At 39.2% G+C, this 26258-nt stretch overlaps 1 protein-coding gene across 1 annotated transcript; it reads right to left on the bottom strand.

The window, feature by feature from the left end:
* Positions 1–32: 32 nt before the first annotated feature.
* slc24a2 (solute carrier family 24 member 2) lies at positions 33–25529 on the bottom strand. The gene is made up of 10 exons (XM_061922791.2): positions 25373–25529; positions 21073–22193; positions 12856–12891; positions 12670–12781; positions 12083–12166; positions 11733–11815; positions 9600–9740; positions 9387–9476; positions 3897–4063; positions 33–2605 (listed from the first exon to the last, which is right to left on the bottom strand). The coding sequence occupies exons 2-10, from the start codon at positions 21991–21993 to the stop codon at positions 2356–2358; spliced, it is 1884 nt and encodes a 627-aa protein (XP_061778775.1). The 5' UTR covers positions 21994–22193; positions 25373–25529; the 3' UTR covers positions 33–2355.
* Positions 25530–26258: the final 729 nt, after the last annotated feature.

The following is a 26258-nucleotide window of genomic DNA, read 5'->3' as shown; positions in this document are numbered from 1 at the left end:
CATGACCATAAAAAAAAAAGTTTTTTTGGGTTTTATTTTTTCCATTTTTGGTATTACAGTATGCATTGTCCCTTTAATGGACATTTAGTGGATTTAATAAATTCAGTCAAGTATGTCATCCTGTATGTCTGACATAAAAATGGCCTTTCTAAAAATATCCTATGCCAATAATATTTGAAATAGCCCACTGTTCTTTCCTCCATACCTCCAGATGCATTTGACACTCTGAATACGCTGTGCTCCCAAATACAATTGTAAATACTTTTAGGAAAAGCAACAAACCATAGAATTCTACATCATTTTTACAGAAAATCCCCAAAATTTTACATTGGATGTAAATGAAAAAGTTGATTGTATTGGTGAAGTATTGCACCTGGCAACCACTTCTGATTAGATGATGACAACAGAATCCTGATGATGTCAATGAGGTTTAGCACACAGCAAACATTGTACAAACACAACATTAATATATGATCGCTTTAATTCATTGTGGGTTGGTCTAGACTAGGGTCTGGCAACCCTAATAACAAAAGAGCCATTTAACCCCCTTTTCCACTAAAGAAAAATAGTCCGTAGCCACAAAACATAACACAGCTTAAAAACTTTTTAAAAGTTGTAATGTTTTTGTTTTATTTTATAGGCAAAATAATGTTGATGCAGAATTAAACTATTATATTCTAAGATTTTTCTTTTCTGGGATGTACAGTATTTATGGATAGCTTACAGGAGGGGGTGGGGGGCACCATCAATAAGCCGACGTCTCTCTTATGGCACACACAGTCTTGCCTTCATTGTGCTCATCCAATAACCAGTCATGACACACTCACAGCCTCACACAGAGTCGACCCACCTACCCCCGATTCCAGTGTTAAAAAATAAATCGTAGAATAGAGACTCAACAAGAATGTTGCGGGTTGCCGACACCTGATCTAGACCAATTAGTTCCTTCAGAATCATAATAATTCCGTTAAGCAAGGTCCATAAAGGCAGGTGTGGTTAAATTTGGTCGGGGAAAAACTTGAGAGACCTGACCTCAAGTCCGTCAAACAACTTTTGGGATGAACTCGTACAGCGATGGAGATAGTGCAGGTCCTCTGTCAGGTGCTGCATCAGTGAACTCTGACCTTGCAAGTGATTATCTGGTGGATTGACAAAGATTCCCAGTTGTAACAACTTTGGATTTTGTTTAATTTCCACTTACTGCATTCCACTACTCATTTTTCAGATCATGCACTTACTAAGAGTAACACTCCTACAACTTTTTGAATTGATAGTTTGTCTTATAGAAGACGTTTCGTCTTTCATCCCAACAGTTCATGCTCATCAGTTCTTGCTTAAAACTAGATAGGACAGCTCTACTCTGACTTGTCGGACTGTTCTATCAAGTCTTTGAGTATAAACTGATACTCATCAGTTCATGCTCAAAGACTAGATAGACTAATCTGACTCGTTGGACGGTCCTAACTAGTCTTTGAGCATGAACTGAAGATTGAAAATCATCAGTTCATGCTCAAGGATAGGGCGGACTAGATAGGAGAGCCAGACAGCTCAGAGTAAAGCTGTCCTGTAGACGAAATGTCTTCGAATACAATCTGAACAGGCCAGTTGCTATCGCTTCAGTGGCCTGAGAACACACAATCGTTACTTGAATGAAAATATTCGCAGGCCTTATTAGTAAAGCTGACTAAAAAAAGTCCTCCCGATTGAAAGACAAACGCTGTAAATCCAACATTTAAAGGGCCAGCAGCAACACAGGATGATAGAGTTGGGGCATGGCGTGTTTAAAGGCATGCAGAACACAAATAGTTGTCCATAACTACACTGTATGAAAAACAAATTATTTTATCATATACCTGTGTATGGTTGTAAATGGTATAAGTAGGGCTGAATAAATATGTTATTCATAAAATGAATGTACAGTACAGTACAGGTGCAAAGTATTCTAAATAAACAAATAGCATGACATGCTTGAAATGAGAATATTTAGAATCTTAACATCTAGCCTTCATGCCTACACAGTCAGGTTGCTTTGCCTCTCTTTTTTCCACAGTGCCGAGGATCATTCCCAGAGTTTTGCAACCAAATGTCTGTTTGAGTCTGAGCATCAAACATCATTCATGACTGCGCCCATGTGTTGCTCTCTCCATCCCAGTTCTGGTACATGGTCCAACCGTCTCTTTAAGTAGGTTTCAACCCAATAAATGGAGTCACTGGGTTGATAGAGAGTACAACTTGGCTTCCGTGCCACAAAACAGGCCACTGGAAGGCCATGATGCATGTAGTCTTGTTGACAATGTGTGTATGTAGATGTTTATGTGCTTGTGTGTGACGTTAGACATTTCCAGGGCTTGTCTCTCAGACGGTGATAGGGCAGACGATGATTTTGTCCTCCAGCATGACGCTGACGATGAGGAAAACAAAGTAGAGCAGGAACATGAATAAGCCCAGCAGCTTGCTCATCCTCCACTTGCAGGCTCCGATGGAGATGATGACGAAGAGGAGCATGATGAAGAGGAGGACGATGGCGCAGAAGAGTCCGTTGCTGCTGACTTGCACTGGCTTGAAGTCGTTGATGATGTTGTAGACGAGCCATGGGAAGGGCAGACTGGAGGAAAATTCAAGTACAACATTTGAGAGTTTACAGTATGTTGTTTCACTGCCCTCTATCTTCAATCAATCAATCAATCAATCAATGTTTATTTATATAGCCCTAAATCACAAGTGTCTCAAAGGGCTGCACAAGCCACAACGACATCCTCGGTACAGAGCCCACATAAGGGCAAGGAAAAACTCACCTCAGTGGGACGTCGATGTCTTATCCCATATAGTGTTGTCCCGATACCAATATTTTGGTATCGATACCGGTACCAAAATGTATTTCGATACTTTTCGGTACTTTTCAATACTTTTCTAAGTAAAGGGGACCACAAAAAATTGCATTATTGGCTATATTTTAACAAAAAAATCTTAGGGTACATTAAACATATGTTTCTTATTGCAAGTTTGTCCTTAAATAAAATAGTGAAAATATTAGTAAGTAAGCCAACAAAGGCTCCTAATTTAGCTGCTGACATATGCAGTAACATATTGTGTCATTTTCCATTCTATTATTTTGTCAACATTATTAAGGACAAGTGGTAGAACATGAATTATTAATCTACTTGTTCATTTATTGTCAATATCTGCTTACTTTCTCTATTAAATGTTCTATCTACACTTCTGTTAAAATGCAATAATCAGTAATTCTTCTGTTGTTTGATACTTTACATTAGTTTTGGATGATATCACAAATTTGGGTATCAATCCGATACCAAGTCGTTACAGGATCATACAATGGTCATATTCAAAGTCCCCCTGAGTTTATAAACATAACATGAAAAAAAATGAAAAAAGATTTTGTGATGCTAAAAAATATCAATGTAATCATAGTAGTATGACTAGATACGCTCTTGTACTTGGTATCATTACAGTGGATGTTAGGTGTAGATCCACCAATGGCGTTTGTTTACATTTAGGTACGGCGTCATTAGTGGTGACGCCGATGAGCTACGGTGTGCAGTGAAGTATGTTTAGCTATTCCTCGTCCTGCAGGGATGATACTTGTAAGAAACTTACTTTATTTGTCGCCAATGCGTCCGTTCTCCCTTTTCTGTCTACATACTGTGTCTGCTTGTAAGTACTCCGTGATTGTGCGCTGCCGAACATGCTTGTCTGCTCGTAGATCCTCTGCTCGTAAACCAGCAATGTCACAACGTGACGACGATGGGAGGGCGGGGGTTGGGGGATCAGTACTTTTTAGAGGCGGTATAGTACCGAATATGATTCATTAGTATTGCAGTACTATACTAATACAGGTATACCATACAAACCTAATCCCATGTAAGCATTCCACTCACCCAACTGTGATGTCAAAGATGTTGGAGCCCACTGAGCTGGACACAGCCATGTCGCCCAGGCCTTTACGGGCTACGATCACGCTGGTGATGAGGTCAGGGATGGAGGTACCGGCTGCTAGGATAGTCAGACCCATGATCTCCTCTGTAATCCAGAAAGTCTCTCCAACCTATGGAGGGATGAGATGTCTCATTAATGCAGGGGTGTCAAAAGTGTTTATAGAGGGCAACTTGGAACAGTATGTGACTGTTATTCTTAATCGCCTCATGATATTATTTCACAATTTCCTATGCATTTGATTATTACGTACAAATTGATGGCTAACTTGCTTTGAAATCATAAGTCAGGGTGACAAGCAAATATGAAAGCATTCATTTTAATTTCAAGAAAATAATGTTTGTAATAAATGATAATATACAGTAAGGAAGGGGATTCATATGACCCCATTCGTCAAGGTTTACCTGACATATGAAACGTGACAAATGAGGACGGGGGTGCACTATCCACTTAAGCCCCCAGATGGCAGTGGCGTGTTGAATATCTTAAAATGTGTTTGGTGGCAATTTCAACTTTGACCACAGCATCAGTTGCTATGTAGAGCGACTCTTTCCATCATTTTCAGCAGACTGCATTGCAAAATAATTAATAATATTAAGAAGAAATTAACAAATTAAAGAGAAGGTTTGACAAAAAAAACCACTATCTTTGAATCTCAGTAAAACTAAAATAATGGAATTTGGTAACACTAGAAGAGGAATAGAGAAATAGAAATAGAAAACACAAATACAAATAGACGAACAGTGAAAGAGTAAAAGAAGGCACATTTTGGGAACTGAAAATGTCATATAAAAATATACAACGTAAAGTGCAAGAAATATGTAATAATTGACCTCTGTCTGTACGATGAGATTATCACAAATCTTCAAGATGCAACCTTTTAATCAAATTCAAATAATAGGATTTTGAGACTTGTTTGATGGATTTAAGGTTTCATTTTTTTATTTATAAATGAAATTGTAAATAGGTATTTGGTGGGTAGATTTTGAAATGTATTGTATTGTACTGTATTTTGTATATTATATAATGATGTACATTTTAACTGGGGGTCCCTGTCCATAAGCTGTGTGCTTCTAGGGATGACCTTTTTGCAGAACGGACTCTGATATTAACAAAAGAAACAATAATAAAATACAAAACTCTGTTTGTAAATAAAAAAATATGTCAATGATGCCCTTGCACCCATCCATTTACTACCGCATGTCCCTCTCAGGGTGCTGGAGCCTATGCCAGCTGAACCCTGGACAAGTTGCCACCTCAACGCAGGGCCAACACAGATAAGACAACATTCACACACACATTCACACACTAGGGCTAATTTAGTGTTCCCAATCAACCTATCCCCAGGTGCATGTCTTTGGAGGTGGGAAGAACATGCAAACTCCACAAAGAAAGACCCCAAGCCACACTCGCTAACCCCTTTTCCACCATGCTGCCCCTGTTTCAATATTGAATAAAGCCAAAAATCAGTCCATATTCTCTACTGCTCACCAGTGTCATCATATCTGAGTGATTGTGCAGAATAATGGGGGAATAAGTACAAAAGTGCACTTATTCACTTAGCATGGCACAAGAAAGAAAGATGAGTTAGAATAATACATAATGAGTGATTAAAAATACAGGAGGCAGCCACCACAGTTGACATACTTCAAACAAAAGTCACAATTTCTCTGTGATTGTTGGTCCAATGTGATGTGACGTCTCGTGCAACAAAGTTATCAGGATGTGGCATCGTTTGACTTTACGTGAATCGGTACCCGGTGGTCGGTAAAAGTACTCGATTTGGTACCCATCCCTAGTCATCCAATTTCTCTGATTTTTGTGGGTGGAGGCGAGGCTGCTAGCATACACACACACATACATCCAGCCTTGTACCGTGAACGTAAGGTAAGACGTACTACTAATAGCACCTAACCGCGTTAGTCTTCTTGAAGCCGTGACCTGCACTGAGAGAAGGTATTTGATTGTTTTTGTTTTTTTGTAGAAAGACAGTCAAGCTTCCTCAGTAACCTTCTACGCTTGATCTCTTGCTTCATGACTGCCTTTTGCAGCGTTACAGGTGATTTGGCAGTGGATCACGGCAGATTAGCTGGGATTAGCAGCCGAGGTCATACATTTAACACCCTGACTAATGCCTACTGTATGCGACCCCAAAATAGAATAGACAGAATAAGGAGGAGAGAGAACGTTTTGTTACACCGTTAAAGTAATCGCTAATTGTTTTGCTTTTTGCCTAAATCATCTCAAACAAAATGGTCTTTCTTAGATTTGCTGAAAAGCTCGAGCACTCCAACAAAGGCGCTTGTCAAACTCGTAGTAAGAATGAAAAAAGTGTTCCCTGAGGAGTGAAGTGAAGTATATTTATATAGCTCTTTTCTCTAGTGACTCAAAGCGCTTTTACATAGTGAAACACAATATCCAAGTTACATTTAAACCAGTGTGGGTGGCACTGGGAGCAGGCGGGTAAAGTGTCTTGCCCAAGGACACAACGGCAGTGATGGCGGAAGCGGGGATCGAACCTGGAACCCTCAAGTTGCTGGCACGGCCACTCTACCAACCGAGCTATACCGCCCGTCGCATTGCTCCTTTACATTGAATAACAGATGGGAGGGGGGAGTAAGCATATGACACAACAACAGTGTAGGTACCGACCGTTCAGACAATGGTGCGCTGTTAACTGCCGAAATAATAATAATAATAATAATAATGACTTAGATTTATATAGCGCTTTTCTACACACTCAAAGCGCTTCACAGAGAAGTGAGAAGTGGTGGTAAGCTACTTTCATAGCCACAGCTGCCCTAGAGTAGACTGACGGAAGCGTGGCTGCCAATTTGCGCCTATGGCCCCTCCGACCATCACCTATCATTCATCATTCATTCACCGGTGTGACTGGCACCGGGGGAAAGGGTGAAATGTCCTGCCCAAGGACACAACGGCAGCGATTTTTGGATGGTAAGAGGCGGGGAGCGAACCTGCAACCCTCAGGTTCTGGCACGGTTGCTCTACCCACTACGCCATACTGCCTCAAATGAGCGACGAGAAGGGAGAAGAGATACTTCCACACTGAGTCATGCGGAAAAGGTCTGTCTCTGTTTAGAATGTGCTTTTCACAGTAATACGGCAGTTTTATACAAAGGCCCATAACTGTTTCCAATGCATTTACCCCCTTTGAGTCCAAAACGCCTACATCTTCAGTTGATCAGATCATGTGATTTTACCCCTTTAAGATAATGGCCTATAAGAAATAAATGACCTCGACAATTTTTTATGACTACAGGCAGATACCTACTCAGTGGCCTAGTGGTTAGAGTGTCCGCCCTGAGATCGGTAGGTTGTGAGTTCAAACCCCGGCCGAGTCATACCAAAGACTATAAAAATGGGACCCATTACCTCCCTGCTTGGCACTCAGCATCAAGGGTTGGAATTGGGGGTTGCCACCGCTGCTGCCCACTGCTCCCCTCACCTCCCAGGGGGTGATCAAGGGTGATGGGTCAAATGCAGAGAATAATCTCGCCACACCTAGTGTGTGTGTGACAATCATTGGTACTTTAACTTTAACTTTATATGACAACATTTTATTTTGAAGGTGTCTACATAAGAGTGACAAGCGCATGTAATAAACATGACATGGGATGTGGTCATGAACATTAATGACACTTTGAAGTAACTTAAAATGCTCATAATCATGTTTTTGACAGGCTTGTGTGACTTTTATGTAGACACCTTCAAAATAAAGTGTTACCATATTTTGCTTCAGTCACAAAGGCATGTTGAAAATTGCCCAAGTCATTTATTTTAATTACTCACAGTGGGCCCCATTCAGCAATAAGTTCCTAACTTTTTCTCGTAACTTTCTTCCTCAGTGATTTCCTAAGTGGAGTCCATTCAAATTCATGACGTGTTCTTAAACGACCAAATTGATCCCACCTGCTGTTCTTAAGTGGCTGAATGCCAAATAGTTAGCGCGTGCGTGTCTATCATAATTTGCAAATAAACATGCCCTTATTTCCCCAATATGCATATGTAAACACCCTTAATTCCGTAATTTGCATAGGTAAACGCCCTTAATTCCCTATATAAGTGCACAATTCCGGCAGAAAAGCAGAACATCAAACACACGGACAAAACACAAACAGATTACAGAAGAGAAATTCGTATTATCCCGTGGGGGGAAATACATAATTTGCATATAAACATGCCCTTATTTCCCCAATATGCATATGTAAACACCCTTAATTCCGTAATTTGCATCGGTAAACGCCCTTAATTCCCCATATAAGGGCACAATTCCGGCAGAAAAGCCGAACATCAAACACACGGACAAAACACAAACAGACTACAGAAGAGAAATTCGTATTATCCCGCGGGGGGAAATACATCATTTGCATATAAACATGCCCTTATTTCCCCAATATGCATATGTAAACACCCTTAATTCCGTAATTTGCATAGGTAAACGCTCTTAATTCCCCATATAAGTGCACAATTCCGGCAGAAAAGCCGAACATCAAACACACGGAGAAAACACAAACCGATTACAGAAGAGAAATTCGTATTATCCCGCGGGGGAAATACATAATGTCAAAACGTAAGTTTAAGAAAGGGGGGACTGCTGAGGTAGCCTAGAGCGTTCAAATAAATATTCGTCACTTCGGGCAAATAGGTCTACATGGTCGTGAAATATGCGCTCCCTCCCCAGGGCACGATCTGCGGCATCTTGCAGTAGCAGCAAAAGCATTGCCATTTTTAATTTTCCTGAGGGAACTCTCCTGAAGGAATCAATTAAGTACTATGTATCTATTTATCTATTGTGTGAGTTCAGTTGCAACGGGGTGTGAGAAGCCTGTTGGTCTTTTAAAGAGTCACCAATCACTAAATCAACGCCCCGGTAATTGATGATTGTGTGTGTGTGTGTGTGTGTGTGTGTGTGTGTGAGTGTGTGTGTGTATGTGTGTGTGCGCGCGCACGCGCACGGTATTTTGAAATGTCTAAATATTGCTCATCTTGCTATATGTCTGTCTGTCTTGTCTATATCTATATATCTGTCTATCTATGATATTAATTCAACATTAGAAAATAGAAGTAAGGGAACTTGTCACACTTAAGAACAAATAAGCCACTCTAAGAGTGCTCTGGAGCACTCGTAGATTTTGTTCTTACCTACAAACAAATCCCAGCTAAGAAAACATTGGCGAATACAAAAATCTCCTTAAAAACTTCGTAAGTGGGCCTAAGAACCAAAATTTGTTCTTAAGAACAATTGCTGAATGGGGCCCAGTGTTATTACAATGCCAATAGCCATCCTTTGTTACAACCTTTTTGAGTGAAATGTTATGTTATGTTACACTTTTGGCGAAGTTTTTTTTTTGTTTCCTGAAAAACTTGAAAAAATGAGTTAATGTTACCAGGGTGTTTGTGTGTGTTTCAAGTACCTGATGAGCCCACCACACCATCAAGTAGGAGAAGCAAGCAATCCAACTGATGGAACCAAGGAAGGTGATGGGAAAGAACCTTTCTGAAGACTGAAACAACCACACAAAAATACACACACACACACACACACACACACGTATCAGTTAGTTTGTGTTGGATAACAAACTGCATAGCAAGAGATACGTTGTTGTGTGTGTTGTGTATGTTGTCACCTCTCTTCTGACGTCAGGCAGTGTGAGCCAGAGAGGAAAGACAATTGGTAGGATGATGAGGTACGTGAGACGCTTCCTGGTGGTGTCGGGCCAGGCCAGGCTCAGAGGCTGGTCTTCATCTTCCTCCTCCTCCTCACCACACTGAGGAACAGCGCATTTGCTATGTTTGCTGTACATTTCTCACAGCTGCTTTTAGTCAAATCAAATCAAGCTTTATTTATAAAGCGCTTTTCATACATAAAATAAATGCGACGAAAAGTGCTTTACAAAGTTAAAAACAATGCCCCGGTGACCCATATCCCCCATTATCACATACGTACGCACGGACACGGATACCAAACACAAACACAAACACACACAACTTAAACACATATGCAACTATATGGACAAATGATTGCATGGCTGAGTACAGAGGAGACATGTGAGTAAACACTATCACAGGAGCCATCTGCACCAGGAGGTCATCAGACCATGGCCACCAGGACGCTGACACAAAAGCGCCCCCACAAGCGCGACCAATAACCCCTGAGGCAGACAGCTCAACTGAGGAACGTTGTAAAATAAAAAATAATAAAACTTGTAAAATAGTAAGAACCATGTGTAGAGATGAAGAATGAAATACAAGTAAGACATATGAAGATTAATAGAAATTTAAAAAAAATTATATATATATATATATATATATATATATATATATATATATATATATATATATATATATATATATATATATATATATATACAGTAAATAAAATAAATACATAAATATAACTAAATAAAATCTTGCATAACTAAAAGGATAAAAAGTAAAATACAAATGACTTCAATAAAATAATTAATATCAGGTAAAAGACAAATCAAAAAGGTGGGTCTCAAGCCTGCTCTTGAAAACATGAACGTTCTCCGCAGTCACACTGCAAATAATTTGCCACTTGCTAAGAGTTACATTTATATTTTTAGAAATTTCCCTAGTTTAAGAGCTATTTACTTATTTTTAGCCATTGACTAATCTTAGTTTTAGCATAAATAGTTATATTTTTTCTACTCTAGTTTAAAAATGTTAAGCTTGAGAAAAAAACTATTCAAATAAGATATGTTGGTATTGCTGTCCATAGAACATTTTGTTTAAAGATTCTGCAACATCTCCAGGATGCTGAATTTATGAATTGCAAGTTGAATAATGCTTGTTTTCAGAATTAAATACTTATTTCAATCTTAAAAGTCCTGCTAAATAATGAACATTTTAAAATATACAATTCTTAATTTAAGACGTCTTTGTGGGTCTATGCGGAGTAAAACTATGGAACAAACTGGACTTACAACACAAGCAATGCCAAACTATTAATCGATTTAAACTATTATACAAACATTGGGTCTGGTTCAAATATAGAGATGAGGGTCTTTAATTTGACTTGTACTCTGTCTCAAAGTGTTAACATGTGCTCAATGTTTCCTTACCATTATTGCTATGTTGTCTATTACCATTGTTGGTATTGTTCATTCTTCCTACATTGTTGATACAAATTATTGTTAAAGTGTAATAATTATTGTTACCTGTTGTAATGCCACTATGATACAACATTTGTATTATAATCCTTAAACAAAGTAACAGTGAAACTCAATGTATTAATCACTGAATGGAGAACAGGGGGTTGGATTAAATACATTATCTTCTTTTCACTCCCTTTCAGGCAAAACTGGATCATCATGCTTACATACTGTACATTACCTTTTGCATTATGTTAATTTATAATATTATGTGTTGTCTACCATGTATTTTTATTGCCTGAAATAAATGAATAAATGAAAATTAAAAATGAATGAAATAAAATAAGTGGAGTGAAGTGAATTATATTTATATAGCCCTTTTCTCTAGTGACTCAAAGCGCTTTACATTGTGAAACCCAATATCTAAGTTACATTTTTAAACCAGAGGGGGTGGCACTGGGAGCAGGTGGGTAAAGTGTCTTGCCCAAGGACACAACGGCAGTGACTAGTGACTAAAATAAAAAAAATCAATCAATGCAGCTAGTTAATTTCACTAGTTTTTAGAAATGTTTTTCCTTTTTATCTTATATTTTGATAGCTGTTTTTTTTATTTTATTTTTTTACTGTAGTCAGTGAACACAATACCTCGCCTCCTGCAACTCCATTCATGGGCGGTGTGACTTCTACTGCGACCTTTGTGCTGTTGGGAATGTTTTTTTTAGCTCCGGCTGGGAAAACAAAAAAAAACCAAATACACACATTAGGGAATAAAACCACCAAGAAAAAAAAAGAATAAATTATAATGAAATGATGGATCAAGAGATGAAGAAAGTTGTGTCCATGATTTTGTTTCCTTTGTGACGTTAAAAAAGCTATGAAAAAATAATAATAAAAATACTGTCTGAATTCAATTCAATTCAATTTCTTTGAATTTAATTCATTTATTTTAATGTTATTTATTATATTGTATGTTATTTTGATGAGGAGAAACTCACCTACACCGTTGGCACTAGCAGCCTCCTCTTTACACTTCTGTTTGGCCATTTTGTGAAGAATGGACGCCTTCTCTTTGAATCGTTCTGGAATTGGCACAGGCGCCATTCGTTACATCCTGTCTGTGTCATACATGCTAAAGCAATGCAGCACAGGACAGTAAGATTTGGCAGCGGGAATGATTCAGCCAAGCGCACTAATCTCTTTGTAACCACTATTTTATGTTAGTACAGTATATGCATGCATGAATATATAGTGAAGTGAAGTGAATTACATTTATATAGCGCTTTTTCTCAAGTGACTCAAAGCGCTTTACATTGTGAAACCCAATATCTAAGTTACATTTAAACCAGTGTGGGTGGCACTGGGAGCAGGTGGGTAAAGTGTCTTGCCCAAGGACACAACGGCAGTGACTAGGATGGCGGAAGCGGGGATCGAACCTGCAACCCTCAAGTTGCTGGCACGGCCGCTCTACCAACCGAGCTATACCGCCCCACAATATGTGTGTGTTAATATAAACACGATACAACGATATATACAACGATCTTTTCTACCTATCCATCCATTCATCTATCTCAGAAGGACATACCTTCATCGCTTAGAGGGTCCAGTGTGTGTATCATCAGCTGAAAGATGCTGTTCCTCATCAGTGAGTTGTGTAGCGAAGCACAGCTGCCTTCCCTCTGTAACCTCGGTTTGGCCTATGAGTATGAAGACATGCATACAATGTGTGTTATTCTTAAAAAAAATCACATTTTACAAAAGCAACACTCACCATCAGTTTGTTGTCATCATCGGTAGGAGTGTTGACCTATGGAGAAGAGAAATTATTTCAACTGGTTAATATAGAATTTTAGTAAAATGATGATTCACAAAAGGGAAATACAACATAGTATAAGGAAAACTAAATAATTGCTCCACTTCACAAAAATACTTTATTTCATAAAGATTACAAACATCTGTTCAAGGCCAATAGATATATCAATGTAGATGAGACTATGGGACTTTTTCCATTAAAGAATAATCCCTTATTAAATCAAACTCGGGTTGTCATAATTGACGCATTATTGCGGATTAATCCATCTTCATTATTAGTGAGATTTTTAAAAATTCACGCAATTAACTCCTTCATATGCAGTGCTGAATGACTCAAAATCCCTGAAATGTCTCTGGCATTGCATTTGTCCAAGTAGTGTTTGTCAGAATAATTGTATCTAAGTTATCACAAAACTTTGTTTCAATTACATCCCGGCGAGCAGACAAAAGCTGTCTTTGATCTTACCAATAAAAAGGCTTGTAAAACTCCACTGTGTAGGATGGGAAGCGACATGAAGGTGTCGGTTTCTTTGATGTATTGTAATCCACAGGAAGATTTTGTCTTGACCCGAGATCTACAAAGCGAAGAAGAAGCAGGACCTGACTCGCCTCCAGGCATCTTTTCTTTGAACTGTTTTGTAACCAAAGGCGACGGCTGTTTACGACCCCCCCTTCCTTTGGAAACAGCTGTTGCCATGCAATCAGGGAAAGTCCAAATAAAAGAGGAGGCGTACAATCTTTCGTCAGAGCGTGGTGGAAGACTGTACAAAGAGTACAGCCCAGACGTTTCTCTTTAATTGGGCTAAATTGAATTCTGTCTCTGTTTAATTCCTTGCTTCTTTGTATGTTTAATATATGTCATCAGTGTTTGAACCTGACAGTGTTACTGTCGTGCATGCACAAATGCTCTGTTGATGCGGTAATGACAGGCCGCAGACACAAACAAGTCAATATAGAAGACACTAAACAGTACGTTGGTCCTCTACGGTGAAAATTTTAGTACAAAAATACCATGACAAAACAGTCGATCAACAAAAAAGTATTATACACTTGCAAGAAGGAGATTTTCACTGAAGAACTTCCATCTTAAAATAGCACATTAGTAACAACACAAAGGGAGTAACAGGTCCACATTATAGTGCAGAAATGTTTGTTTAGCAAATCGAACATGACGTTAAAGGTGCATGTATATTCTCTTATTTCTTGACTCTCTTTGCGCGTGCAACACGAAACACCATTAATATGGATTGGAAATTAATCATATGTAATTGTTAGAGATGTCCGATAATATTGGCCTGCCGATATTATCGGCCGATAAATGCGTTAAAATGTAATATCGGAAATTATCGGTATCGTTTTTTTATTATCGTATCGTTTTTTTTTAGGTTTTTTTTATCAAATCAACATAAAAAACACAAGATACACTTACAATTAGTACACCAACCCAAAAAAAACTCCCTGCCCCATTTACACTCATTCACACAAAAGGGTTGTTTCCTTCTGTTATTAATATTCTGGTTCCTACATTATATATCAATATATATCAATACAGTCTGCAGGGATACAGTCCGTAAGCACACATGATTGTGCATGCTGCTGGTCCACTAATAGTACTAACCTTTAACAGTTAATTTTACTCATTTTCATTAATTACTAGTTTCTATGTAACTGTTTTTATATTGTTTTACTTTCTTTTCTATTCAAGAAAATGTTTTTAATTTTAATTGATTTATTTTATTATTATTTTTAAAAAGTACCTTATCTTCACCATACCTGGTTGTCCAAATTAGGCATAATAATGTGTTAAATCCACGACTGCATATATCGGTATCGGTTGATATCGGTATCGGTAATTAAAGAGTTGGACAATATCGGAATATCGGATATCGGCAAAAAGCCACTATCGGACATCCCTAGTAATTGTGATTCATCAAAATGTATCCACAGCAACCCTGTGATTAATTAAATTCAAAATGATAATCATTTGACAACACTATATTACACATTTAATAGAATAACCTTAAAATGAATAATTTTTTTTTTTTAAATGTATACAAATAATTCAATATTAATTATAAAATTCATATAAAATGATTGCGAAAAATACACTTTTGTATGTTGTTGCGTTTGCATCATTGTGTAACCTTTAACAGTTCGTCTATTCATTTTCTGTGCAATTCTACAATATATAGTCACACTAAAAATGACATGTATTTGCACAATAAACTTTAATTAATAGAAACCGGTCTTACTCATGCATTATTACCACTTAAGCTGTTTTATTGCAAACTACAGTACTGCCAATACAGTGCTACGGTACATATCATGCAATATATCTTACGAGCAAAGTCGCTAGTAGGATGTTTAGTCTGATGGCTGAGCTAAAACACCTTTGATGTTGGAACCACTCTGAGCTCCAGCGGAAAAATTGATGCAACAAATAAGTGACTTTTTTATTCATTATTTACTAATTGTACTATTAGTAATCCCTAACATACATTTAATATTCACTCTACATTGTATTATGTTGTGTGAGTTACAGCACACGAGGAATCAAACCACACAAGTGCAGGCCTGCAAGATTTGTGAGTGATGATGTGCAACACAATCTACATTTATGGACGGAGTTTCTGATGTAATCTAATGATTTAATAAATTACGAATAATTTATGACAGTACGGGTAAACAGAAGAAAGAATGAAGCATGTACTCTGTGTATTGCACTGCGTTTAGTGCAAGGAATAGGAAGACTTGCAACAGAGGTGCAGACACACTCTCATGATGGAAGCGTCAAGCGTTTGACCAGATAATCTCTTTAGCTTGAATTTGACAAGACACCTGCTGCTGTCATGGCAGCTAAACCAAGGTCAATGCAAGCAATGTTCTTCTGCAAAATATACTCAAGATTTATAATGTTCATTCAGTGGCACTCAATGCCACACGCAGCTTTTAACCTCCTAAACTATGCCTCATCAAAGTAAGCCTAAGCACATCACATACAACCAAATAATGTTGGGACAAGCGGTAGAAAATGGATGGATGGGTTTAACCAAATAATATTGTTTAGTTTTTTAGATAAATGTATTATTTTTTCTAGGCAAAGTGCACAAAGGCACAGGAGGAAAGAATGCAGTGAACACCTTATGTATCATCCACGTGATCTGTGAACTGTGAGCTGACCGATTAGTTCCTGCTGCTTAATTCTCACATGGCTCATCAGAGAGGTTATATGCAACCTGCTGAATCGGCACACTCAATTAAATGTCCTCTTGGCTGACTTATTTGCATGTTTTTGGCCACATTTTTAGTGCACTGCCTGTGAAATTGAATCGTGCTATAAATACTAAAATGATATCATTACCTCCATCACAGTGGAAATGATATAACAGGTAATCAACATGGTGTTAACTCCCATTTATATGTGATTTTTTTTCTTGAATTGTTTAATTTTTTGACATTTTAGTGAGGTTCTGTTAATGATAACGTTAATTACTTAACATTTAATACACTTTTTTTTCCCCCAAATTATTCTCCAAATGACTTATTCCAGCTAATTTTTTTAGATTACATTTTATGCAGTTGCACTAATAATATAGTACTTTCAATATATGACTTTACAAAATGCTTAGAGCAAATATAAATTTGTTTTGACCAGTCCAATTTTCTCATGTATTACCTCAGATTTGATCACATATCAGCGATGGAACATAGTAAGAAAAAATATGAAGTATTTTTTTTAAATTGTTATCAGATGTTCAACAATGTTCAGATTTTTTGCAGTTTGCGTTGTGTTTTATAATATTTACCTGGTAAATACATGTTATACAGTACATCATAGTGTCTTCTTTTAAAAAGTGTGAGGATTGGAATCAACTGTGAATGGACCTACATATTTGTATATGTGTGTTGTCTTACATATGTTAAGTCTACCAATGCTATTGTTAGGAATAACACAATTAGACAATGCTGTTAAACACCATTATTTGTTGTCAGTGTGTAGCATTTCCTATGTGTGTGTGTGTAAGTGGGTGTGTATGAATTGCTGACTGTCCGGGCTGCAGGATTTAACCAGGATTAAACAGCAGAGGTCACCACTTTTAGAAGGGTCCCTTTCAGACCTGCATGAGTCTGACTGACTGGTAACCTGTTATCCATGCAGTCAAAGGACCATCAGGCACTCTTAATGCACAACCAATCTTGACTATGATTCGTTCTATAAATACTTCAACCGAATGTGAACCGGACTCTTCCGTATTCACTCACATATTTTAATGTCTGAGACAGTAACAATGGGATGAGGCCCATAATAGTCCATAATAGAATGGATGAAGTCCATAACAGACCATCACAATTCAGGTAAGGTGCATTAATTGATAGGGATACAGTGGCTAGGTTATAATTACCTGCATGTGAAATCTATGATAATATATTAAACTTGTATCATTCAAACATATTTTAACAGTAATTGCAATAATCTGAAATTATAGGAACAAATTACCTAAATGTATGACTATAAAAAACCCATCTCTTGTGTATTTGTATCAGGATGATATTTTTGCATTTTAGCATGGTTTGCTGGGATGTGTGTTTGCTGTCGTTACCGCAGGTAAGAAGTTGCTAAGGGGATCAGAGAGGATTGGTGTCTTTCGTGCAATCAGTTAAACCATCAGCACCTCGCTCACTTTTCTACGTAGAAACTAAAGTAACGGATGACATTGTGCAAAACAAGTATCCCAAAATGTGTCCTATTAAGTCACAAGTGCATGCTGTAAACCTGAGTTTAGAAGTGGGCGTCTTTATATGCTCCTCTCTGTGATCTGGTGTGATTCTCTCTTGCCCCCAGAGAGCATCTGACTATTATTAGTGGCTCTAAAGGGATTGGAGAGCATTAACCTTCGGGATTATTTAGCAGCTACCGTTACCTGAGGACAGGGCAGCTGGACATCAAGTGCTTGCAACCAAAAAGGAAACGCTCTTCTTTAGGGAGATGTTATGGAGCCGAGAGTAGAGCTGATTCCCAGAAAGGTGCCACTGTCAAAGAACAATCTGGATGGACTACCATCACCTTGTTGGTGCTCAGAATTTTAGAAGAAAGAATATGTAACTTTCAGATGAGCTCTTGGGGAGTTCATTCAATTAATCAAGACAAAAAAAGCAAAACTGCAAGTCATGCTTTCTTAATTTGTTGGGTGTTCGCTAATCACCAGAGGGAGGAGCTTTCATGGTGATGCTGCACATCTTGTTTCAAAGCATTAAACGTTTAGTTATGTTTATAGACGCTTGTCTTTGTTTGACCGTTTGCGCCGTTTTTACGACAGCACTACAAAGCCCTCTCTAATTTGTACTTCCAGTAAGAAGTGATTGGGAGAGTGGCTGTCGAGTGATTACCATTGTGGGCGTGTTAGTTCAAGGTCAAAGCACAGACAGCATGAGTCACAGAATAGGTTTAAAAACGCCGAAAAAAAATCCAAGAATTAATTTACAACACCTCCGCAAATTTCAGTGCTGGATAAAAACCCTCCATCTTTATCAACTCCATCTTCAAGCGATGATCTAAGTATGACTGTGACATCTCATTTCAAAAAGCAAAAGCAGGTGTGGAATAAAGCTAGACACCAGTCAGTGTCTTTGCTGATTTACGGAAACTATGTGAGCTCATTTATCAGTGTCATTGCAAAAAGGCTGACTGAGTTCTAGTTAGAAGGAGTGTTCTAAAAGTAGAAACCAAAGAGAAGGCCTGGTCCTCAAGTCAACACATCTCCGGGTCTGGTCCCATCCAAGCACTGAAGGTGGGCAGAACCTGACAAATATTTACATCCTTTCAGAGAGGAATGTGTTAGAGTTCAAATGTATCAATCTCCCTTATCAAGCTGTTTATCAACCCCTTATCTGCTCTGAGTTCATCAGATTTTGTGACCGCAGATTGTCACTAAAGTTACATTTAAAGTACCACTGATAGTCACACACACACACTAGATGTGGTGAAATTACCCTTTGCATTTGACCCATCCCCTTGTTGGGAGGTGAGGGGAGCAGTGGGCAGCAGCAGTGCCCGCGCTTGGGAATCATTTTGGTGATTTAACCCCCAATTCCAACCCTTGATGCTGAGTGCCAAGCAGGGAGGTAATGGGTCCCATTTTTATAGTCTTTGGAATGACTTGACCGGGGTTTGAACTCACGACCTAACCGATCTCAGGGCGGACACTCTAACCACAAGGCCACTGAGCAGGTTACACTAGATGCGTAACCACAGATGAGCGGCGCAACAACGGAACGGGCCCGCCATCCACTGTCCGGCAATCCCCACTGCTGTTGTGCAGCGAAATAGCGAAGACTTTTAAGAGATGTTATCATGTGATAAGGGGAGTTGTAGTAAAGCGAACCACAAACAGTTTATTCTGACACACACACACAAACATCCATCCATCCATCCATCCATTTCCTACCGCTTGTCCCTTTTGGGGTCGCAGCGGGTGCTGGAGCCTATCTTAGCTGCATTCGGGCGAAAGGCGGTGTACACCCTGGACAAGTCGCCACCTCATCGCAGGGCCAACACAGATAGACAGACAACATTCACACTCACATTCACACACTAGGGCCAATTTAGTGTTGCCAATCAACCTATCCCCAGGTGCATGTTTTTGGCGGTGGGAGGAAGCCGGAGTACCCGGAGGGAACCCACACAGTCACGGGGAGAACATGCAAACTCCACACAGAAAGATCCCGAGCCCTGGATTGAACTCAGGACTACTCAGGACCTTCGTATCAATTCCCTGCTTTCCCGGCCCCCGTATCAGCTTATATTTGACATCGGCCTGCATAACCCCATCCAGCTGTCCGGGATATGCCTGTGTATGATTTGTTATTTTTATTTTGGACTTCCGGAATCACCATGTCCTCATCCATACGTGTCAGCCAGGTGAAACTACGTCTTAAAACCTTTGACAAGTCGACTTCATGTCCGTTGCTGGTGTAAAAGATGATCCGCCTTGAAATTGGAGTATTTTGTTGTTAAAGTAAACGGGATGATTTATTTTGGGTTAGTGCACAACTTATTGTCCAACACAAAAGGATTTTAGCTAACTTGAACAGACGAGTTGCGGGGACCGGCAAATATAGGAGCTCTGTTTATATTTAGCATAGGAATGCACAGTAGCACCAACAAGGCAGTGTTGTTACGTATTCATGCAGTGGAAACTGAGCAAATTAACTTGAATAAAAACAGAAAGAGTCCATCGTTATGGAGGCGTCGTTCTGCCCCCGTTACGTACCCAGTGGAAATCCGGTGTAATTCCCTGACCACTAAATGGCACATCCTACTCTGTGTGGGATCATTGGGGAAAACATATGATACCAAGGTTCACAACTTTAGGCTGCCTTTTTTAAATGTTACATTTATATATTCAAATGGTCTATATGTTCCCTGCTATTGCCCAAAGTCAGCTGGGATAGGCTTCAGTTCCCCTATGACCATGAACAGATAAGTGGTATCGTAAATTAATGAGTGGAATTTTTCTTTGTCGTTCTGTAGCAGGCAAAAAAAGTCAATTTAAGACTACAATGTGGACTAGTGTCTGAGTGATTCTTGATTGGGGATCATGGGACATGGTTGGAAGAGCAGAGAAAGCACACTGTTCATGCTTTTGACGGAGTGACTAAAGGATGGTATTTAGAGATGAATGTAAGAATGGAGGCATGGGTGGACTAATTGATGGACGGACAGATGGATGTAGGTAGGAGTGGATAGATGGACAGATGGATTTCTGGAGGTAAAGATTGTTGGATTGTTCAATGGATGATTAAAATATGTATGTACTGATGGATGGATGATGGATGGAGGGATTGCTAGGAAGATGGAGGAATGACTAGATGATGGCCTGATGGATGGTTGGGTGCAGAATAGGAGATCTAAAAAAATAGATGAATGGATAGTGACAGAAAATGTGATTGCTGGACAGATATGTGGGTGGATTTATTGACAGATGAATTGGGTAGAGGCTGGGTGTATGAATGGATGAACTCTCTGCATGAACAGAGGAGCAGATGTACTTATGGATGGGTGAATGGAGGAAAGTGTGGATGGATCAGGATTGGATGGATGAATGGACTGATGGGATGATGGACGATTAGACAGATAGACCAATGGATTGATGCATGCATGAACGAGTGGACTTACCTTGGGTGCAGTCTCTATCATGTCCACCTGGTTGCTGCCCAGCAGTCTCTTGATGAAACTTTCTACTTTGGCGTTGAACTTCATAAAGGTCACGTAGGTGGTGTAGCACATGAGCAGGCTTATACTTTCCCCCAGTGTGATTTGATTATCCAGAAAGAAGTAGATCAGCATAAGCAAGCCAATAATATAGAAGGAGACGTCTCTGAACAGAGGCCACCAGGTGAGGTTCAGCACCTCTTTAGAGAACAGGGCGCACATCCCGATCACAAACAGGATGTTGAAGACCGCAGAGCCCACGATGGTGCCGATACCCACGTTACTGTGGGAGACGAAAACTCCTATGACAGAGGTGAAAAGCTCTGGAGCCGAGCCGCCTGCAGCCATGAAGGTGGCCCCTGCTACGTCGTCAGAGATCTGTAGTTTCTCGGTGATAACAGTGAGCGCCGGGACGAAAAACTCATCACACACAATTGCTAAAGCTATGAACATGTACAACATGCCAAACATATGCAATATTACAAAGCCCTGACGTCTGTCCTCCACACTGAAATAGTCTGTGGGGTAGTCCCCATGATTCATCTCAATTTCTGATGTCTGATGAGCCCCCACTGTTCCGGCCAGAAGGTCAGAGTCGTTCAGATGCTCCAGAAGAGTTCTTTGGGGCACTGCTCCCTCTCCTGAGCCCTCAGATTCAGGCTCTTTGGCCACCATGGTGGTGACAAGAGAAAAGGCACTCCATGAACACACTGTGCAGACCACTGCCATGCTTAAGATAAAACCCAGAATTCGCCCAGGTCGAAGTTTTCTTCTTACGCCTTGGTAGTGTTGCCTCATGCAGCTGCGAGGAGGTCTGAGAAGAGGAGCAAAGCTGGATAAAGCCATGGCGTCTTGACTTCTTCTTGACAGGAGTGATTCCATCATGTTTGCTTCTCAGGTGGAAGTATGAGTACAACCCCCCCCCCCCCCCCACCAAAAGATGGGTTGGTGGTGCTGTTGGTTACGAAGGTGGTTTAACAGGCCACACTGGTTCACCAATTGGTTTGCATGTTGCTTCTCTGGTTAAAGGCCCTGCAGTCGGATTCCAGGGTCTGGTCCATTTAAAGGCTTCCTCATATTAGTCGCTGTAAAAAAAACACAAATGTTTTAATGTATAGAAGCAAAATAACAAACCACAATATTTTGACCACTTATACAAGCAAAGCGAGATTAAATACAAAGCTCAGTTTTGTTTGACACCATCACTAAGGTATCATTTATCAGTATGCTGTTTATTGTGGTTGCATTTTGTTGTACAGTATTACTGCTGTCTAATATTCAGAGTCTCTCGCGTACCTAATTGAGGTAACATATTACAAAACCCAAAACCAGTGAAGTTGGCACATTGTGTAAATCGTAAATAAAAAAAGAACACAATGATTTGCAAATCCCTTTCAACTTATATTCAATTGAATACACTGGAAAGACAAGATATTTAATGTTCGAAATGAGAAACTAATTTTTTTTTTTGCAAATAATCATTAACTTAAAATTTAATGGCAGCAACACATTGCAAAAAAGTTGGCACAGGGTCATTTTTACCAAAGTGTTACATGGCCTTTCCTTTTAACAACACTCAGTAAACGTTTGGGAACTGAGAAGACCAATTTTTGAATCTTTACAGGTGTAATTCTTTGCCATTCTTGCTTGATGTACAGCTTAAGTTGTTCAACAGTCCGGAGTCTCCGTTGTCGTATTTTATGCTTCATATGCGCCAGTCTAGTACCGGCACTCTTTTACTATGAAGCTTTGCTGTTGTAACACATGCAGAATGTGGCTTGGCATTGTCTTGCTGAAATAAGCAGGGGCGTCCATGAAAAATACGTTGCTTAGATGGGAACATATGTTGCTGCAAAACCTGTATGTACCTTTCAGCATTAATGGTGCTTTCACAGATGTGTGAGTTACCCATGCATTGGGCACTAATACACCCCATACCATCACAGATGCTGGCTTTTGAACTTTCCGGATGGTTATTTTCCGCTTTGGTCCAGAGGACACGACGTCCACAGTTTCCAAAAACAATTTTAAATGTGGACTTGTCACTTTTCCACTTTGCATCAGTCCATCTTAGATGAGCTCAGGCCCAGCAAAGCTAGCGGCGTTTCTGGGTGTTGTTGATAAATGGCTATCGCTTTGCATAGTAGAGTTTTAACTTGCACTTACAGATGTAGCGACAAACTGTAGTGACTGACAATGGTTTTCTGAAGTGTTCCTGAGCCCATGTAGTGATATACTTTACACACTGATGTCGGTTTTTGATGCAGTACCACCTGAGGGATCGAAGGCCCGTAATATCATCGCTTACGTGCAGTCATTTCTCCAGATCCTCTGAACCTTTTGATGATATTACAGACCTTAGATGGTGAAATCCCTAAATTTCTTGCAATAGCTTGTTGAGAAAAGTTGTTCTTAAACTGTTGGACAATCCGCTCACGCATTTGTTCACAAAGTGATGACCCTTGCCCCATTCTTGTTTGTGAATGACTGAGCATTTCATGGAAGCTGCTTTTATACCCAATCATGGCACCCACTTGTTCCCAATTAGCCTGTTCACTTGTGGGATGTTCCAAATAAGTGTTTGATGAGCATTCCTCAACTCTTGCAGTCTTTTTTGCCACTAGTACCAGCTTTTTCTTAAACATGTTGCGGGCATCAAATTCTAAATGAGCTAATATTTGCAAAAAATAACAATGTTTACCAGTACGAACATTAAGTATCTTGTCTTTGCAGTCCATTCATTTGTATATAAGTTCAAAAGTATTTGCAAATCATTGTATTCTGTTTTTATTTACGATTTACACAACGTGCCAACTTCACTGGTTTTGGGTTTTGTAGAAACAGCTGTCAATAGGATGCAGTGCAGCTATGCACCACTATTAATAACCAAATAATAAACATTTTTAAATTGAACACTATTATCTCTGTAAAGACAGGTTAAGACCAATTGCAGTAGTTGACAAGAGGGGGTCTAAAATATGAGTTATAACTTATTTCATATTGTTACTTTCATACTGTTACCTTTACAGACCAAATTCACTCTGGTTAATCACATTTACAATTAAGCTTTTTTTTTTTACAGTGCCACTGGTATTTTTAATCTACATAGAGTAGGTAAATAAAAGTGAAATGCACTTAAATTCAACGTTACGTTAGAGCACATGTGTTAAACAAACCAGATCGGGCCCACCAGCTCATTCTACATGGCCTGTGAAAGCCAGGAAATAATATATGTCAATATGCATTTTTTACTAAATGTATTTGTTGACAGAAACAAGACATGTCCTGCATGCAATTGCATATCTTTTCAGCTTTAATTATTATTGAAATAATAATAATTATTAGAATAACTGGCAGGACAATCACTTACTATAAAAAAAAAAACTATACTGTTTTTTCCATTTAGAGTAAAGTGCTGTAAAAAAACAGCTATACTTCCTTACTGTAAAATCTACAGAGAGTGCACCTAAAAAATATATAATAATCAAATCTATAGGCAATTGTAATAGTACCATGAGGCAAATATTTTTATATTTATATTAATTTATTCCTCACTGTTACAAGTGGACCTCGGAGGGCAGCTATACTGTAACTGTAATGGATGGGGGAGGATGTTACTTCTTTCAAAGCTTGTTTATAACAAGTGCTTTTTTTTTTTTTCATTCTGCTGATTAAAACAATAATAGGTTATTATTAGGCCATGCAATCATATTTTTTTACCACTTCTCTGCAATAGGGTCACTAGTGAGCTGGATCCCAACCAAGCTGACTTGGGGTAAATGGTGGCGTCTAGGGACACATATTGACAAACAGCTATTCGCACTCACATTCCCACCTATGGACAACTTAAGAGTCTCCAACATGCATGGTAAGCCACACACGAGGAGAACATGCGAACATCACATAAATAAATTGTATTCTGTTGATGTGCAGCTGCCTTCTTAACATACTGAGAACCTGTGAGCATCCTCTGACATTAGTGAAAGCTCATTATAGGGCTCTGTAATCCTTGAGAAGATATACTTAGATAAGCCACAGACCCGACACACTGATTCTGCTTTACTGAGTTCACAAGCAGACACTAACAAAACTAATTTTGACATTTTTAACTAAAAATAACATGCACTAAAAACATGCAAATATCTTGGAATATTTAACTAAGCGTCTCTAAAAGAAAATCAGGGCACTCTGTCGGAAAAAGAACATCTTTTTGGCAAGTATGCAAGCAAAAACAGCAGACAAATATGCACATTAGATATCATACCCAACTAGATCTCCTCAGGTCAGCAGGAGGTTCCTCAGCCAGCAGGCTGGAAGATGACAGGATATTCCAATCCCAATGGCAAAGGTGTTAAGATCCCAACAGCAAATTCTCAGTGAGATCTTCCTCCCGGAGCAGAGATCAAGTTCCAAAGCGACCAAGTCAGACTCCAAAACAGCAAGTGCTCCTCCCTCCCTCCCTATCTCTCTCTCTCTCTCTCACTCCCTGTCTCTCTCTCTGTCTCTCTCTCTCTCCGTCTCTCTCTCTTTCTCGGTGTTCCTGCCCTCTTCCCTGCTTTCTGATGTTCAAGGGTGGTCCCACTTTTCTACAGTCTCTCTCTCTCTCCTACCTCACCCCTGTTGCGTCTCCTCATCCTCACACCCAAGTCGATGGGTGTTGTCAGTCCCAACAAGCTTACGGCGCGATAAAGCTGCAGCCTTTCGTGCCATCGGGTCACAGGCCTGAACATAAAGCCTGGTCTCTGATGTAACGGTAACGTTTAATGCTTGCGGGTATTGTTTGGGACATAAATTCATACATATATTATGTGTAATTTCAAACTATTTTTAGATTAATTTGTACATTTCCCAATTCTGCTTGCCTTGGCATTTTTATGAAATGACTTACAAAATTACAAAACATACATATAAATACAAATGTAACTACTGTGCAAGAGGAATATTGACATTGAATGGTGGGTAACAAATGATAGTAATAATTGCAGAAAGGAACCACACTTTAAAAGCTAAAAATAATAATTAGAAAAACAATTAGAAATTAAAGCTGCAAGCAGCGATGGACGGGACCGACTTTGACGGCTCATAAAATCCAAACCGGAGCAGTAATTAAAACTCTTTCATCAACTTTTAATCAGAAGGGTTCAATCTCT

Source organism: Nerophis lumbriciformis, linkage group LG27, assembly GCF_033978685.3.
Source record: "Nerophis lumbriciformis linkage group LG27, RoL_Nlum_v2.1, whole genome shotgun sequence".
In the NCBI taxonomy this organism is placed as follows: Eukaryota; Metazoa; Chordata; class Actinopteri; order Syngnathiformes; family Syngnathidae; genus Nerophis; species Nerophis lumbriciformis.
This window is presented reverse-complemented; position numbering and strand designations above follow the sequence as displayed.

Excerpts from the sequence above, each read along its gene's own strand:
- slc24a2 (XM_061922791.2), bottom strand. The coding sequence starts at position 21,993 with ATGATGGAATCACTCCTGTCAAGAAGAAGTCAAGACGCCATGGCTTTA. Across the intron at positions 9,741-11,732 it reads ATGGAGTTGCAGGAGGCGAG|TGTGGTGAGGAGGAGGAGGA; the intron begins GTATTGTGTTCA and ends GCTGTTCCTCAG. Across the intron at positions 4,064-9,386 it reads TGGTGTGGTGGGCTCATCAG|GTTGGAGAGACTTTCTGGAT; the intron begins GTACTTGAAACA and ends ATCCCTCCATAG.